We start from the raw sequence: 15,168 nt of genomic DNA, 5'->3' as shown, positions 1-15,168 counted from the left end.
GTTCGGCGGGTGATCGCACGGGAATACGGAACGATGTTCGTATCATTTATGACGGACTAATGACGTCTTTTCATTCCTGGCGCTCAAGGGCAGTGTCCTTATATACGTAGCTGGAACTTAAGAACAAATAATAACAAATTAACTTTGTTATGTTAATATCGCCGTTCATGCTCCAGTCACTATAACATGCTTTTATGTTTGGTTCAAGTAATATTATTATTAATACAAGTACTACTAATTATTACAATAATTATAATTAAAACTACTATTACAATTATTATTGTTCACTTTGCAGTTATTGAGTAGTTTGTATCATCACTTATTAGACTCAACCCATCCTCTTGTTTAGATAGTACTTATAGTAACTATGTGCGCCACCGTACATATATTGACGTAGTGGACAGTTAGATAGTAGAAGTTGGTACTATTCACTTCAGAAGTGTTCAGACAAAAATAAGGATAAAAAAACAAACTTAACTATTTGTAGGCCCTGGTAGAGCACATATACCTACTATATAAGGCCTTAGATAACGTGAATTAGGCCTAGGATGGTTAGGTTAGGGTTTTATTAGAAACATAAATACAAAACGTTTTCCAGTTTCATATAATTATATTCATATCATATTATTATCATTAAGAGTCAAATATTCATTAAGTAATATACTTATTAAGTAATAAATATCATTAAGTCGTATAATAATTCAGTCATAGAGTCATTAGCATCAATATAATCCTTAACAGTCATATATCGACTATGATATCATTACCATCAAAGCTTTCGTGGTTATCAGTGCGCTCATTACCATTACATTGAAAAATATATATAAATAGGACACATTATGCAGAATAACAACTCCAATTAGGGAATAATCCATCAGGAAGCCTTTCACTAAAATGGGGGCGTTGATTATTGGTTCCTGGGTGGGGCCATTTACTGGATTTTTAGGTAATTAAGGGAACAGATGATTCAAAATGGCCGGCAGTTTTCCCTGCTATATTACGGATATGAATTATGGATTTTAGTGGGGAGAGGGGAATGTTGTGTGTGTGTGTGTGTGTGTGTGTGTGTGTGTGTGTGTGTGTGTGTGTGTGTGTGTGTGTGTGTGTGTGTGTGTGTGTGTGTGTGTGTGCTCTCCTATTTGTGCTTGCGAGGGGAAAATAATTGAGGGGCTGGTCCCAAACCTGCACACAGAAATAACACCACATGAGACCAGAAGACATGGCAGGATGTGCAGAATACCCCCGTTGAAAAGCAGAGGTGCAACAGGTACTCTGAGAGAGAACTCTATCAACATCAGAGGCCCGAGACTGTTCAACACGCTTCCACTACACATAAGGGGCATAACTGGCAAACCCCTCACAGTGTTCAAGACAGAACTGGATAAGCACCTCCAAAGGATACCTGATCAACCAGGCTGTGACTCATACGTCAGGCTGCGAGCAGCCGCGTCTAACAGCCTGGTTGATCAGTCCAGCAACCAGGAGGCCTGGTCGACGACCGGGCCGCGGGGACACTAAGCCCCGGAAGCACCTCAAGGTAGCCTCAAGGTAGGGGTTGCACTCTGGCTCTTTGGTCCCGCCTCTCATCTGTCAATGAACTGGTGTACAGGTTCCTGATCCTATTGGGCTCTATCATATCTACACTTGAAACTGTGTATGGAGTCAGCCTCTACCACATCACTTCCTAGTGCATTCCATTTGTGAACCACTCTGACACTAAAAAAAGGCTGGAGAGTGATTGTGGGCGTTCACAAGGAGCACCTGGTGAGACTGTAAATAAGCTGGGCCATGGCTAGGGTAGACTCGTTGGTGTTTCCCAGTATTGGTTGAGGACGGTACTGTGTGTTGAGGAAACACGGAAGTTGACAAGGCTGCATTGCATGAGCATCGAGGAGCGCTTAGTGTCCTATGAGAGCGACACATGTGTATATATCGGTGTAGTAATACTTCCTTTATGATTCTATTTAAGGTGATGGGAAAGTGATGATATGTGAATATATTGATAAAGGATGAAGTGCCGTATTCCTTTCAACTCCCCCCTTGTGTTTTACTTACATTACCAAGCCAACTCCTTGAAAGCCACTACCGACTTGGGGTCGGATACTAGTACTTTGGTTCCTCCAGCAAAGAACCCGGTTGCGACCCATAGTGGCCGTAACAGAGAGAGAGAGCAAGCACTACCAGAGACAGTGATGACGTCACTCTTGCCCCTCTTCCTCCCCCCAGCACCTTTACCCTTTGGCCTGTGGGAAGGTCACTATGTCACACCCTCACTTAACATCACCACCACCAACAACACCGTCACCACCAACATCGTCACCACCACCAGCACAACCAGCACCCCCCCCCCCACCACCAACACCCCCCCCCCACCACTACCACCCCCCCCCACCACCAACACCCCCCCCACCCCCCCCCCCCCACCCCCCCCCACCCCACCACCACCACCCCCCCCCACCACCACCATCACCACCGTTACGAAATGTTCGTAATATTTGTATGACTTCAAACTATAATTCAAACCAATAATTAGTCCAATAATTGATGAATGAGGCGAGATAGCCGGCGTGATAACGACCGGACCACATGTAGGTGTGTCCACGGGTCCTCGTTATCTTGCCAGATAACAACTCTCATGTGACTGCCGTGCGGTAATTACTCTCACAGCTGCTGCTTGTTAACTACAGCGATGTGTCTCATTAATGTTAAACTCTAGACCGGGAGTTGCACACAATCTTGTATGTCGGAAGCAGTGTTATGTTGATAATGCTTTCTATTTCTCTACCGCAGTAACTATGCAGGTCAACCATGGTGCCTGCGGACCGCATGCGGCCCTATGGAAGCACACCTGCGGACCGCATGCGGCCCTATGGAAGCACACCTGCGGTCCGCACAAAGGGTACTGTAATTTGGCCATTTAACGGGCCAAATTGCAGTTTTTATAACCTAAACTATCACCATTTAATAGATTTCAAAGGCACATAAGAAAACAGGAATGCAGCTGTGAGGCAAGCGAGTTAAGACTAATAAAATGAGTATGGCAATGTTCGGTTCTACCTACGTGTGTGTACACTTATTTCCCTTCATGAAATCATCAAAACCTTCTCAGAGAACAAGGCCGACTGGTCAACACTTGTCATGTCTGATCAGAGTGGGAACTGCTCAGACATCTCTGCCACACAGTAAAACTTGTCATTAACAAGAGGTGTCAAGCGACAGGACAAAACACTAAAAATTATTGAATAGTCGTAAATAAATGTTCATTTTGAACTGTTGTAATTTTTGTACAATGTTGCTGTTGCATAAACGTCTGTGTTGCCGTTGGAAATTGTACATGTGTCCTATACATCCTGATATAATGTTTACACTCGAATGCACACACACACACACACACACACACACACACACACACACACACACACACACACACACACACACACACACACACACACACACACACACACACCTATACATCAGCAGCCAGTTTGTTCAAGTGTTTTTTTTTATTTTGTTAAACTACTTCATTACTTTACATTCATGAGTGTGGCGAGGCGGTATACCACTTGTATGCACAGTGTAAAAGTCTCTAAGTTTAAGTAATACAAATATTTTGCAATAATTTGTATTAAATGACATCAATTAGTAGTGGTGTGTGGCCCTCATGACAACACAAATGTGGCCCATATGGCCCTGAAGGAGGCCCCCTCAGATTGACATGCCTGCTCTACACCCCCTGCCCCCCCCCCCTTCTCTTAACTAAGTCAGTGGTTCATTAAAAATAGTGGTCATATTGATAATGAACCGGCAAGCTAAGAGCGGTTATCCTACATCAACTAATCTCAAGCCTCACTCTAGAAACTCATTTATTTAATGAGTTGATGTTCATATCTAATGTTATTCTTCAGCTTTATCTTGTCCTTGTTAGGTGTTGCGTCCAGGTCAGCTGCCGTCCCTGCGGTACAGCAGGCAACTGGAACATGCATACACGAGCATGACGAAGACAGCGCCAGGAGTTACAACACTCCCATATGAAGATACTTCAAGATGTAAGGGTGCAATAATGGGCATATTAAAAGGGTGTTAACTATATCATCACAAAATATTACACAACAAAATGACTACAACTTAGATAAGTGTCAATTCAGAAGAGGCCGTCTGTTACCACAGGTTAGGGAACAGCAGTGCCACACACCTGAGCCGGTGGCTGAGCGGATAGAACACTGGGCGCGTGATTCTCTAGTCCCGGGTTCGATCCCGGGCGCCAGCGAGAAACAATGGGCAGAGTTTCTTTCACCCTGATGCTCCTGTTACCTAGCAGAAAATAGGCACCTGGGAGTTAGTCAGCTGTCACGGGCTGCTTCCTGGGGGTGGAGGCCTGGTCGAGGACCGGGCCGCGGGGACACTTCTGCCCCATTACCTCACCTGTGTCCTGTGCCTTCATGGTGGAGTGTATCCTGGTGAGTAACAACTTCTCACAACTATAACTCATTGCATGGATCATGCAGTGAAGGTTGTCGTCGTGCATCAGGGACCTGCAACTTGGCAGCAATATGGCCTGCAACAGGTCAGCCTCCTCCTGATTGCTCGTTACCACTGCTTTGCATTGCTACACTGCTTCTCAGTGTAGTGGTGAGTGTGTTCTGGGGGGAATATTCCAGCCAGGCTTTAACCACAAGAATTGGGACCCGACTCTTCTTAGTGGTACCAAGAAGTGCTACTGGCTTAGCACTCCTCATAATTACCTTACCTCTTGCACTACAAGTTTTATACTTGTTTCAGACACCTATTGGGAAATAAAGAGAGTTCGAACCTCTTTCATGTGACGACATGCTTGTCTATTATAAGTTCCTGTTGACATCTCCAGTCCTTGGTTTGTGGTCTCGGGTGCCACCCGGTATCTATCTCCAGAAATTATGGCTGGAGAAAAAGCTTGGTCAGACACTGCCCGCGGCGGGTAGCCAGTGTGTTACCTGCTTGATGGGGTTCTGGGAGTTCTTCTACTCCCCAAGCGCGGCCCGAGGCCAGGCTAGACTTGTGAGAGCTTGGTGACTGTGTGACTGGTGAAGACCTGAGCCAACAGTTAGTGTTTGAAACTTTGTTCAATGTCAACAAATCTTTTTTGACTAGTTGTATATGAAAAGGGCTGAAATTGTTCCAAGCTTCAGTACTGCAGCCTAAATAGAACGGGAGGTTTTTTTTTCAAAGAATATTATACATTTTCAGTAAGTTACTACCACCACACGTTTCAGATATAATCATTCTATGACACTTTTCTGATACATTAACATATAATAAAGGCTCTGATGCCGCGGATTTTCCAAAATATGTTTAGTTCTACTAATACAAATAGTCAAAGTTCTCCCAAAAAATATTTAAATATATAATGTTTTTTGCTATTATAAAATCAATAAATTAACTTAGGAAAAAAATGCTGGCATCAGATTTTAGAGACATAAACTTTACATGTTTTGAATAAAAATGAAAGAGTAGCAACTCCTCTTGAAAAATAAATAATTAAAATTTTAAGTCTAATGTGCTGCCATTTGTGGCTGAGGTTGACATCAACCAATTTCCACCAAAATTGGCACCCATACAGGTAGGCTTACGTGCAGTCAGGTGTATAAGTTTCATGCAAATCGTCCAATAAACAAATAAGAAAAATAAAATTAAAAAAGAAAATCTATTTTTTTTAACTTAATTTTTGGGGGATAAAACTAATTATTACATTTTTCTTTAATATATGCTATTGTGATAGCTGAGTCATATAAATTATTTCAGTTGACACTTGTGTTTGATGTTAATTTTTGACCATTTTGAAAATTTTTTGACACTAATATTTTTTTTCTCCTTTCCTATTTAAATTACGATGCTTAGACTTAGACCAGATGAAACCCTTTTCATATACAATTTGTCAAAAAAGTTTGATTGAAATCAAACTAGTTTTCATTTACTGCATATTTACTGCATTTTGACATTGTGGAAATTGATTTTCACCCAATTCTGTAGCGACAGCCAGTGTGCCGTAGATTCCCTCCCGCCCCTTCCCCTCCTCTCTCTCTCTCTCTCTCTCTCTCTCTCTCTCTCTCTCTCTCTCACCCAACCCAGTTAGCAGGGCGTCAGTATAAGCGGTTGGGTGTCAGTCTATTTGTCATGGTGATGGTGGGAGAGAGGTCAGCTTCCGTGAGGGGTGGCGTGAGGTGGTAGCGTGAGGGGGTGGCGTGAGAGGTGGCGTGAAGGGGGGGGGGGTGGCGTGAGGGGGTGGCGTCAGAGGGGAGAGAGAGGGGAGGATGATGGCATTGAGTGACGTTTCCTGAAGTCACAGTGATTGTCTAGGTTGGCTGGAATGGTTGTGTAGGCTCCCCATCCCTCCCCCTCCCCTTCACCCTCCCCTTCATCCTCCCCCTTCACCCTCCCCTTCACTCCTTCCAATCAACCCTTCACTTGACCGCTTCCCCTCACAACCTACCTTTACTCATCCCCCTCACCCCTTCCCGAGATTCATCCCGCCTCATCATAATCATCGCCTTTACCACCATTATCATCACCAAACTATGAACCACAGAGTGCAGGACGACCCTGGCCTCTGGTGGTGACCATGGAGAGAGGGGGAGAGGCACCAGGTGAGGGGAAGGGGAGACAGCGGTGACTAACAACACACACAAGTTATATAAAACCACTACATTCCGTTCACCTGGTCTGTAGGGGTCTCGAACCCTGGACCCTAGGCCTGCGAGCTCTAACGTAATAAAACCACTACACTCACCTGTGGTTGAGTGCTCACTGACCCATTACACTATGTGTAGGAGAGCATGTCTCCAGCCCTGGCCAGGGAGGATATCTCCAGCCCTGGCCAGGGAGGACATCTCCAGCCCTGGCCAGGGAGGACAACTCCAGCCCTGGCCAGGGAGGACAACTCCAGCCCTGGCCAGGGAGGACATCTCCAGCCCTGGCCAGGGAGGACATCTCCAGCCCTGGCCAGGGAGGACATCTCCAGCCCTGGCCAGGGAGGACATCTCCAGCCCTGGCCAGGGAGGACATCTCCAGCCCTGGCCAGGGAGGACATCTCCAGCCCTGGCCAGGGAGGACATCTCCAGCCCTGGCCAGGGAGGACATCTCCAGCCCTGGCCAGGGAAATATAAACACGCAGGTTACCATTGTACAAATCACTGGCCTCGTCTATGGTAGAAAAGAACCATAAACACTTCTCAATGTGTATTTATTTCCCAAGAATCACCTGTCCAGCGCATCAATGTTCATTCTCAATATTCACCTGAAGGCATCAATGTTCACAGTACAGAACTGCCACTTAGGAAACAGCAGTGAATCACCTTTCAGATGTTGCCAAGTTAGTTTTCTAAAGATTATTCAGCGGTTATAGCAATAATTATTATGATAATTATGAACAAATAAGTCAAGACAAATCTGTAAATAAAAATGTTCTTGTTGGCCTTCTATAGAAAACAAATAATTTATTCATTTCCCTTTCACTGAAGACTTACTTTTTGATGAAACTATGGCTGGTTCGGTGATTACTGCCCCTCCATGCCCCTCTTGCCCTGGGGACCCCATCTGTGTGTGTGTGTGGGTACTCACCTATTTATGCCTGCAGGATCGAGCATTGACTCTTGGATCCCGCATTTCTAGCCATCGGTTGTTTACAGCAATGACTCCTGTTCTATTTCCCTATCATATCTAGTTTTAAAATTATGAACAGTATTTGCTTCCACAACCTGTTCCTTAAGTGCATTCCATTCTCCCACTACTCTCACGCTAAAAGAAAACTTCCTAACATCTCTGTGACTCATCTGAGTTTCCGGCTTCCACCCATGTCCCCTCGTTCTGTTACTATTCCGTGTGAACATTTCATCTATTTCCACTTTGTCAATTCCTCTGAGTATTTTATACGTTCCTATCATATCACCTCTCTCCCTTCTTTTTTCTAGTGTCGTAAGGTTCAGTTCCTTCAGGCGCTCTTAATATCCCATCCCTCGTAACTCTGGGACAAGCCTCGTCGCAAACTTCTAAACCTTTTCCAGTTTCCTTATGAGTTTCTTCAGGTCGGGGCTCCATGATGGGGCGGCATACTCTAAGACTGGCCTCACGTAGGCTGTGTAAAGCGCCCTAAATGCCTCCTCACTTAGGTTTCTGAATGATATTCTAACTTTCGCCAGTGTAGAGTACGCTGCTGCCGTTATCCTATTTATATGTACTGTGTGTGTGTGTGTGTGTGTGTGTATGTGTGTCTGTGCTCACCTAGTTGTACTCACCTAGTTGTTCTTGCGGGGGATTGAGCTCTGGCTCTTTGGTCCCGCCTCTGAACTATCAATCAACTGGTGTACAGGTTCCTGAGTCTACTGGGCTCTATCATATCTACACATGAAACTGTGTATGGAGTCAGCCTCCACCACATCACTGCCTAATGCATTCCATCTGTTAACTACTCTGACACTAAAAAAGTTCTTTCTAACGTCCCTGTGGCTCATGTGGGTACTCAGCTTCCACCTGTGTCCCCTTGTTCGCGTCCCACCCTTGTTAATGCATTTCACATTTATATTTACTATTTGTATCAGCAGATCGAGCTATTAACGTTTGGACCCCATCATTTTAAGCAGTTTATTTCCCCTCTATTATATCTACTACAAATATCTACTACATATACACACAGAACTCACAATAACGTGATATATCACGTGTGTGTATTGAAGTGTGGGCGTAGAGGTGGAACATGTGGGTGACAGAGCCGGGTGCATGGGGGGGGGAATTGTGTGAAACACCGATTGGGCTTCGGAGAAGCAGCGGGATCCTCGTGGGGGACGCAGCACTCCAGGTTACAACTCTTTTAACCATGTGGTGGTATAGTTGACTAAGCTGCATCTGGGAACATCCCGTGCGTAGGTTCGAATCCACATCACGGCCTTTGTGGATTTGTTCTACTACATATATTTCTCTCGAACGAACGCGCGCGCGCGCACACACACACACACACACACACACACACACACACACACACACACACACACACACACACTGGTGTGTGCACCACAACCCAGCACCAGTTCCACTATCAGCAGCACCAGTACCAGCACCAGTACCAGCAGCAGCACGAGCAGCAGCAGCAGCAGCACGATCACCAGCACCAGCACCACCAGAAGCAGCAGCACGAGCTGAATGGCTATGTTGAAACTGATGGGTCTCTTCCACATCGTGAATTGTGTGGGATCGATGCGTGCGTGTTGCGCATTGTGTTAAACTTATTGCTGTTTATCTGCTGTATTTGGCCGAACGCATGTGACATTATATGTCCGTAGACGTCCCTCTTATCAGCACCTGGGATGTTGTGCTGGAATTTTATTCGCTGAGTTTGTATACGCTCTTGGAGGGTCTTGCGGTTTACCTGTAGGTCTTGTTTATCGAGAAGAATTCGATCTTGCTTGTGATTTCTTCTGAGACTTTGGTTTCTGTGTGTGAGTGTGCAGCATTGTCTGAGGGTGTGTGTGAGTGTGCAGCATTGTCTGAGGGTGTGTGTGGTGAGTATTGATGCCCACTGTGTGTCCCTGGTCGGCCTCAGTTGCCACATTGGTATTCTCTGTGTTGTGTCTCCTGTGGTGGGTGTATGTTTGTGGGCCCCTTTGGGGGTCATTAGTGATGGTTGCTGGTGTTAGTTCAACTTCCTCCGAGTAGGTGAGGGGGTTTATGTATTCATGGGTCCTTGCCCTCGCTGGGAGTTGGTACCAGTTAGGGGAGTGCTGAGACTATTGCTGGCCACCAGGGCCTTTATGATGTTAAGGGAGGGAGCATTGTCTGGTAAGTCCGTCTCGGGGAGACCATTCTTCCTGTACGTGTCTTTAACTACGGACCCCAATGATACTCAGAATCTTAGCTGATAGGTCACCATTTACCTGTAATGTAGTTACAGTAACCGACGGTTTGCCTGCGGGCACCCCCCCCCCACAATCACCCCCCACAGGATACCCCCTCCCTCACCCCCACCCTCTCCCTCACCCCCATCCCCCTCCCTCACCCCCCACCAGCCCCTCCCTCACCGCCCACACCCCCTCACCGCCCACTTCACAATGTCACTCAGTGTCCATCTTCATCAAAATTTTGTCACTGTCTGTATTCACGATGGCAATTGTGTGATGTTCAAGTGGCCGCCACAACCGTGGAGGGATGCGGCGGGCGGTGGATCGTGCGACGTGGGGGGGTCGTGCGACGTCTGAGGGGGGGGGGGTTGTGCGACGTGGGGGGAGGGTTATGGTGGGTCGTGCGACGTGGGGGGGGGGGTATGGTGGGTCGTGCGACATGGGGGGGGGGGTATGGTGGGTCAGCCAGCCCCCCCAGGCTGAAAATCATCATGAAGACCCCCATCCATCGCCAGATCTCTAGTATCAGCCACTGATACAGATAATGGCTCCAAAGAGCCTCCACTTACGGGCTCACCATAGCCCGTGCTACTGGAACTTATTGTTCTGAGTAGCGAATCTTAAACAACAAACAACAACGATAAGAGAGAAAAAAAGGTCTGGAGTCAATTCATTAGACAGCTGACGGTTAGAAAGGCGGGATCCAAGAGCTAACAGCTCGATCCTCTGGGTACAAATAGCAAATACACAAACAGTTCATTTCATGATGATTCCATCTCACTGTGGCCTAATGAAAGATGCAACTCATATGAGTTATCTTGAGGTTATCTTGAGATGATTTCGGGGCTTTAGTGTCCCCGCGGCCCGGTCCTCGACCAGGCCTCCACCCCCCAGGAAGCAGCCCGTGACAGCTGACTAACACCCAGGTACCTATTTTACTGCTAGGTAACAGGGGCATAGGGTGAAAGAAACTCTGCCCATTGTTTTTTTGCCGGCGCCCGGGATCGATCCTGGGAACACAGGATCACAAGCCCAGCATGCTGTCCGCTCGGCCGACCGGCTCCCCACAGTTATTCAACGCACTATTCGCAGTTCACAAACTAAAATGAGACATCGTTGATTTCCCTACAACTGCACTCCCGAAATAATTGTATGTAAAATAAACAAATAAATAAAATATACACTGGGACCTCAACCACCTGTCCCATGAGGTCACCTGTCCCATGCGGTCACCCATCCCATGACTGGCCGCGGGCCTGGGAATGCGGATATATGCCCAATTTAAGTTAGCATTTATTTTTCTGGACTTCATAATGAAAGATGTAACACAATGTGTTGTTGCTAAGCGTACAAATAGCATTAAATATCTTTCTAATACAGACAGACATACGACTAACATACACATTAGAGCTAAGTGATTAAGGAAATACTTAACATCAATTTCAATATTAGGCATTACAGGGTTATACAAGTGTTGGGTGTGATGTTAAGTACACTTACAGCTTAATATACATGGTGTATATTTAGCTGTAATATTCATATATGTATATCATATACAATATACACGTGTACACAGCATGACTCACTGCTTGCCCTGACCAAGATCTTGACCTGACGCGGTCAACCTGTCCGCGGTCAACTGCCCGTCTGGAGTTATATCACACCTCTAGGATTGTGACCTCTGTAAATCCCTTGACCAATAAGTTCACTGCGGGCTCACCATAGCCCGTGCTACTTGGAACTTTTTGTTGCAAGTAGCGAATCTTTAACAACAACAACAACTTGACCAACTGTCCGCACACACGCAGCTGACCCACTTCACTGGTCAGTCACTCTATTCATATGTTGGAACGACTTAGCAATTTCTCAAACTAAATCTCTAAACTAAACTAAACTAACTAAATTTCTTTAACTTAATTTGCCTACTAATCTTTGTCATATTATCAATAAAGCTATCAATGCTATCAATCAAAGCTTTCAATGTACTTTAATGTACCTATTTATCTTTGTCAAATTTTCTTACAATGTACCTGTTAACCATTTTATAACTTTTGCTAGAAATTACCTACTTAATATTATCTGTTAGATTAAGGACCTGCCCGAAACGCTGTGCGTACAAGTGGCTTTACAAGAATGTGAACACATCATGAACAAATCCACAAGGGCCGTGATGAGGATTCGAACCTGCGTCCGAGAGCATCCCAGACGTTGCCTTAATCGATTGAGCTACGACATGGTCAAAAACAGTTGAAACCGAAGTTCTACTGAACTTACTGGATCCCGCAGCCTCTCCGAGACACAAACCAGGGTTTTACACAACTCCCCCATGCACTCGAGCTAGTGCAGTTTAGCTCGAATGCAAAGTTAACAATGCAATGTACTTGTTGAATTAAAATGACTTGAAGTTTAACATCTTGAGAATAATCTTGTATATGAAACTTGGTAAGGGTAACAAGGGTAAATGTAACGAAGTGTAACTTCCAGAGAATAAGTTGAACAATGGGGACTTACATTAGTAAAAGTGCTACCTTGGATATGAGGTTAACATTGGGTTGCCGGGAGGGAGGAGGGGGAGGAGCAGACGGAGCCCCCTTTTTTTTGGGGGGGGGGAGTAAAGAGGAAGGAGAGGTAAAGGTGAAGGGAAGTATAGAAGTGGGAAATACAGTGAGAGGTATGAAAGCAGGCGGGCTGTCCGCCTTGCTGACACGATGTGTGGGTGTTGGCAGCTAAGCTAAGCTGGCTCCCTCTTGTCAGGGAGCTGTGAGTGTGTGAGAGGTTCTTCACATGTGTTTCACCATATATGGATGTCCATAGATAAATACCGTGTAGCATTCATATATACACACTCCGATGCTTCCACACATGTTATTCTGTTTAAGGCTCTTTATTTTATTATTATTATTTATCGAGTTGTCATACATATTATTTATCGAGTTGTTCATGCATACACATATATGAACTGTTCATATATATACATATATAACTCATCTGGGGATTATATACTGTGGGGCGGGGTTTTCGTCCAGAGAATGAGGCTCTTGGGCCACCAGCTGTGGGAGCGGGGCGTCTCATCTTGGAGTAATCTTTCAAACATTGGGTCCTCTAACATTTCGATGGTGTTCCATACCCTGATGGCTTGGTGCTGCAGTCTGATGTTTAGTGGCTGTGTGTTCAGGAGTTCGTGGAGCTCCTGGATTGTCTGATCATATGGTGGACGGTGTTTTGCTGCTCTCCTTAGCGCCTTATTTTGTACTGCTTGCAGTTTCTTCTTATGTTTATGCAGTTTCTTCTTCTTCTACCCCCCCCCCACCAACCATCTACCCATCCCGCCTCGTCACCCATAATATCCATTTCATTCATCCATCTCTAAACACTATTGCTTTACGGGTTATTCATGCCCATGCCACTTCTTAGGGAGTTTAATCTTCATCAATCAGTCAATCGACATCCATCAACTTGCCAACCATTCAGAAACCATCCTCGGTCCATCCACCCAGCCATGTTGTGATGGAGTGGTCATCCACCTGGCCATCCACCCGCCGCCACACCTCCACCACTCTGCCAACCTCATCAACGCCAGTGTGGCATTATCTTACATCCTCCTCCCTCCCTACTACTGTACTCCCCGGCGCCCGCGCGCGCGCACATGTGTGTGTGTGTGTGGGTGTGGGTGTGGATGTGTGTGTGTACTGGCAGTAGCCAGCATTAAGAACTAAGCACTCCTGAGAACAATCACTCTCGGAGGTCAGGATGGGGTCAGGTCAACATAGGCGGAAGGGGACCACTGATGGAGAGCGTTCAGAGGTCAAATTTCAAGGAGGAGGTTAGATGTCAGGTCAGTTCTGGGAAGCCCATCTGAAGAGGTATTAGTAGAATGAGTGTGAGGAGGAGAAGGAGGAGGGGCCGGGGGGAGGAGGAGACAGGAGGATTAAGATAAAAAACATGACGACACAAGTGAGATTATCAAAAGAGAGAGAGAGAGAGAGAGAGAGAGAGAGAGAGAGAGAGAGAGAGAGAGAGAGAGAGAGAGAGAGAGAGAGAGAGAGAGAGAGCAGTGATCGCTATCTGTGTTATCTTACCACGTGTTGTTGTGTATAACGGAGGTGTGTGGCTGCTTGTGAGGTGAGACGTGTGTGTGTGTGGTGTGCTCCTCCTTCACTCTGGTCTACACTATAGTGAGCCAGAAAATAACTTCTCATTGTGTGACATTTGGCAAGTTGCAACATAAGAAGAAACGAATTAGAGAAGAGATAAGAGGAAAGTATACTAAGCATATCAACAACTGCCCCAACTACACGGACACACGGACAGGAGAGATAGATAGTGCAGGGGGGGACATGATAACAACATAAAAGATACTCAAGGAAATTGACACGGTAGACAAAGTGCAGCGTTCTTCAAAGCTATGAACAGCAGAACGAGGGTCACAGATGGCAACTGGTGACGCAAATGAGCCACGGAGTCACGAGGAACCACTTGCTCAGTGTAAGATCTGTCAATAGATGTAATAGATCAGACGCACAAGTCCTTGAACCTAAGTCCATTACAATTTGTAAATATAAATATGATAACAGCGTGAGAAGTGAGTCATTGCATTCATCTACGAACGTTGAGAAGGCGGGGCCAGGAGCCTAACTCGACCCTGCGAGCACATCTAGGTGAGTACACGGGTTAAGCTTAAGAGCCGGGAGCCAGGAGGTGAAGCTCAACCCTCCAGCCAGTATACTGCTATACTGTGTATACTGGCTCGTGTATAGCAGTATACGGGCCCGTGTATAGCAGTATACTGGTCCGTGAATAGCAGTATACTGGCTGGCGTATAGCAGTATACTGGCTGGTGTATAGCATTATACTGGCCCGTGAATAGCAGTATACTGGCTGGTGTATAGCATTATACTGGCCCGTGAATAGCAGTATACTGGCTGGTGTATAACAGGACATCTGTACTCTCTACGTCTGGTTCTGTATAAAGTGGATTGAATCCCTCGGCATGAAAATGGTAATTTTGTTTTTCTTATGCGAGTAGGAAAATTCGGTCCCATCTCCAGAGTATTCATTCTCTCTCTCACACACACACACACACTCACACACACACACACACACACACACACACACACACACACACACACACACACACACTCACACACACACACACACACACACACACACACACACACACACACACACACACACACTCACACACACACACACACACACACACACACTCACACATACGAACATACGAACGGCATTCAGAAACTTGTGTAAAGAATCATTCAGAACTTTGTATACCACATATGTCAGG

General features: G+C 45.8%; 2 protein-coding genes across 3 annotated transcripts in view; both read left to right on the top strand.

Moving 5' to 3' along the window:
- The first annotated feature begins 2,808 nt into the window (after nucleotides 1-2,808).
- Nucleotides 2,809-15,168, top strand: part of LOC123761563 (involucrin-like) — a 24,235-nt gene continuing 11,875 nt past the window's right edge. Inside the window, exon 1 of the mRNA XM_069330261.1 lies at nucleotides 2,809-2,904. Within this exon, the coding sequence (XP_069186362.1) occupies nucleotides 2,809-2,904 (96 nt within the window). The remainder of the gene's footprint in view (nucleotides 2,905-15,168) is intronic.
- LOC123761599 (frizzled-5) overlaps nucleotides 13,985-15,168 on the top strand; it is a 17,303-nt gene continuing 16,119 nt past the window's right edge. Inside the window, exon 1 of one of the 2 annotated variants that reach the window (XM_045747622.2) lies at nucleotides 13,985-14,348. The gene's annotated coding sequence lies outside the window, so the exon portion shown is untranslated. Of the gene's footprint in view, nucleotides 14,522-15,168 lie in introns of both variants that reach the window. The other variant, XM_045747621.2, reaches the window with a different exon arrangement.

This window comes from Procambarus clarkii, chromosome 24 (assembly GCF_040958095.1).
Source record: "Procambarus clarkii isolate CNS0578487 chromosome 24, FALCON_Pclarkii_2.0, whole genome shotgun sequence".
NCBI classification, from domain to species: Eukaryota; Metazoa; Arthropoda; class Malacostraca; order Decapoda; family Cambaridae; genus Procambarus; species Procambarus clarkii.
The sequence above is the reverse complement of the archived record's forward strand: the minus strand, read 5'-3'. Positions and strand labels throughout refer to the sequence as shown.